We start from the raw sequence: 2646 nt of genomic DNA, 5'->3' as shown, positions 1-2646 counted from the left end.
ACCAATACAAGATGATACAAGGTAGAGAAGAGTTCATCAGAGCCAGAGAAAAGGATACATTTTGGAAGACCCCAACTCCCAGCCTCTTGCCCAGGGTCAACTGCCCCAGTGAACTTCTAAACCATGAGGACAGAGTCTCCTACCCAACTCTGCTTGCCCTGGCTACTTGTACGCAGAGTGATCATCGCACAAACCCAGGGCACCAGGGAAAAATCACTCGTAACATCGTGACGATGTCCAGATGATATTTTAATCTGATTTTGAAACCTTTCCCTCTGTGAATTTAGGTCTTAATTGTAATGCGACCATTCATTGTTGTATTACAATTGCTCAGTTCACCCTTGGTAATGAGTTATTCAAAGAAGCGTGTTGAGGCATTTTTCCCCCTTAGAGTATTATTATTCAAAGAATAGTTAGTTTTCAGCATAAACACTAGTGACAATAAGCCCCAAGAAGAAAATATCCTGTCCAAGCACGGAAGGACTTCTTTGACAAACTGAGTTTCAGATTCTCAAGGACCAGCTGCTGCTTTCAGTTCGTATGGGCACAGACACGCTGCTCGGCCCGGACCCAGTCTTCTCGCTCTCCCCACTCCCTGCCGCACCTGCACTCACGTGGAAACACAGTGGCAGCGGGATTTCAGGAGCCTTCTCAAGCTCTGCAGGGCCTCGGGCAGCCCGGCCCCGGTGAGGGCACTGCAGGCCCGGAGCTCCCACCTGCGGTCCTGGAATCTCTCCAGGCCCAGCCTGTCTCTGATCCCAAGCAGCGGCAGAGCGCCGGGTGCCTCCTGCTTGTTGGCCAGCACCAAGAAAGGGACACTGGCCATGTGTGGATCGTTCAGGACTCCCACGAGCTCAGCCACTGCCTCGGACAAGCGTGCTTCATCTGTGCTATCCAGAACATACACGAGGACATCCGTGCCTTCCAGGTAGTCCTTCCAATTGGCCCTCAGCTGGGTCTGCCCCCCGACATCCCAGATTGTCAGAGACACGTGCCCTGGGGCTTTGAGCGGCTCCACGTTGAAACCAACAGTGGGTAGGGTCTCCACCAGCTGGTAGCCCTTCAGTTTGTACAGGAGCGTGGTCTTGCCAGCTGAATCGAGGCCTATCATCACCACCTGGGCTTCAGCCTTGTGACCTCGGGAATTCACAGAACCCATGGCGGCCACTGCTAAGCCCTAGGGGAGAGAGGCCAGGTGCACACATCAGCCATTCTTTTCAAGAGGAACACAAATCCACGCAGGCACCTGGAAGAAGAGCCTCTCCTCCAAAAGTAGGAAGCGTCTTTACAATGTCAGGTTTCAAACACAGGCCTGGGCTCTGAAAGGGCCAGGAAGTAAGGGCAAATGAGTCACCAGGAGCTGATCTATATCAGGAAGGGGGGCGGGGAAGGTGGGAAGGGGGCTGTGTCAGGGAAGGGCTCCCTGGAGGACGCCCAACAAGGCATCCACATTCCTTGGTAGTTAAAGCAAAGAGGCAAAAGGAAATTCATTCCAGTTAGATATAACCTAGTTCAGTAGGAATGACCGAAAGATGTCTTCAGTTCCTTCTAGTCTGTGGCTTCCCACCTCTGTTTTCTTCCTATAAACCTAAATCCTGAAGTGGAAGCTAGCTCCAGTTCCACGCACCAAGTGAAGAAGACAGTCCGCTTGGGTAACTTGGGTGGCCGTTGGTGCTCCCCTCAGGACCAGCACTGTGTCCTGCAAACAGTGGCTATTTCAAGTACGGTTGCCTGAGGACAAATTTAGGAGTCACAGCCAGGTGGTTTCTTCCATTGCCTTATCAAGGTACATTGCCCATAGAGCACGACTCACATTTTTTATTTAGAAATGGCCAATTTCTAAAACCAAGACCTCTTCCTGACCTAGGGGAAACCTGGCTGGGACTGGGGACGGACATCTCTCCCCGGGCCGGGGGGGGGGGGGGGGGGGGGGCGGGTAGTGGGGATATTTCGGCTGCCCCTGGAGGGAAATAAGACGGGCTCCGTTCATTCCTCAGGCCAGCGGGGGAAGAGGGAAAGTAAAGTTACCTCCGTGTTCTTAGACTGTGGCCGAAAGCTCCTCCTCTGTGGCAGTCCGCTCGCATGCAGCTGCTTTCTGCGCGGCGGTGGTGTCCCAAGAGCAAGAGGAGAAGGAACTGTAGTGGCGGTGGCTGGTTCCCCTTTTCTGCTTCCTTCCGCAGGTGGTCGGGGCGGGGCGGGCTCCACAGCCCCTCCCGCGGGGGACCGGCCGCACGGACGTCCCCAGCCGGTCAGGTCTTGGTAGTGCCCAGCCTCGCACCAACCCCGTTTCTCAGCAGCTCAGAACGCATTTCTTGATAGTATTTTAGTTTAGTTTAGTTTAGTTTTTATTTATTTTTTTTTTCTGGAGCCTGGAGATTCTTTTGCTTGCTTGGACCCTACAGGTTTTTAAAAATTGCCTAAGTATGATTAGAACACTCTTTAAAAAAGTAACTATGTTGAAGGCAAATGGCAAGAATTTAAGAGTTGTGTCAGTGTGGTGGAACTGTGCGCAATTAGACTCACTGCTTAATTTTTTTTGGGGGGGGGCAATGTCATCGTGTTTTTCCAGGCAATGATGATATCTCCAGAAAACACAGTTTTTAAAAAAAAAATTATGGCCAAACAGAAGCTATTGATTCTGCAACT

The 2646-nt window shown here is 51.7% G+C and overlaps 1 protein-coding gene across 2 annotated transcripts; it reads right to left on the bottom strand.

The window, feature by feature from the left end:
- Positions 1-225: 225 nt before the first annotated feature.
- On the bottom strand, positions 226-2150 carry ARL11 (ADP ribosylation factor like GTPase 11). Of its 2 annotated transcripts, none has more exons than XM_032314800.1 (2): positions 2029-2150; positions 226-1319 (listed from the first exon to the last, which is right to left on the bottom strand). In XM_032314800.1, exon 2 carries the CDS (start codon positions 1157-1159, stop codon positions 611-613), a length of 549 nt encoding a protein of 182 aa, XP_032170691.1. In that variant the 5' UTR covers positions 1160-1319; positions 2029-2150; the 3' UTR covers positions 226-610. The 2 variants fall into 2 exon arrangements, with proteins under 2 accessions (XP_032170691.1, XP_032170692.1); XM_032314801.1 differs by having other exon boundaries at positions 226-1177; positions 2029-2149.
- Between the last annotated feature and the right edge of the window lie 496 nt (positions 2151-2646).

This window comes from Mustela erminea, chromosome 15 (assembly GCF_009829155.1).
Source record: "Mustela erminea isolate mMusErm1 chromosome 15, mMusErm1.Pri, whole genome shotgun sequence".
NCBI classification, from domain to species: Eukaryota; Metazoa; Chordata; class Mammalia; order Carnivora; family Mustelidae; genus Mustela; species Mustela erminea.
Note: the sequence above shows the minus strand (reverse complement) of the source record. Positions and strands in the feature narration are given on the sequence as shown.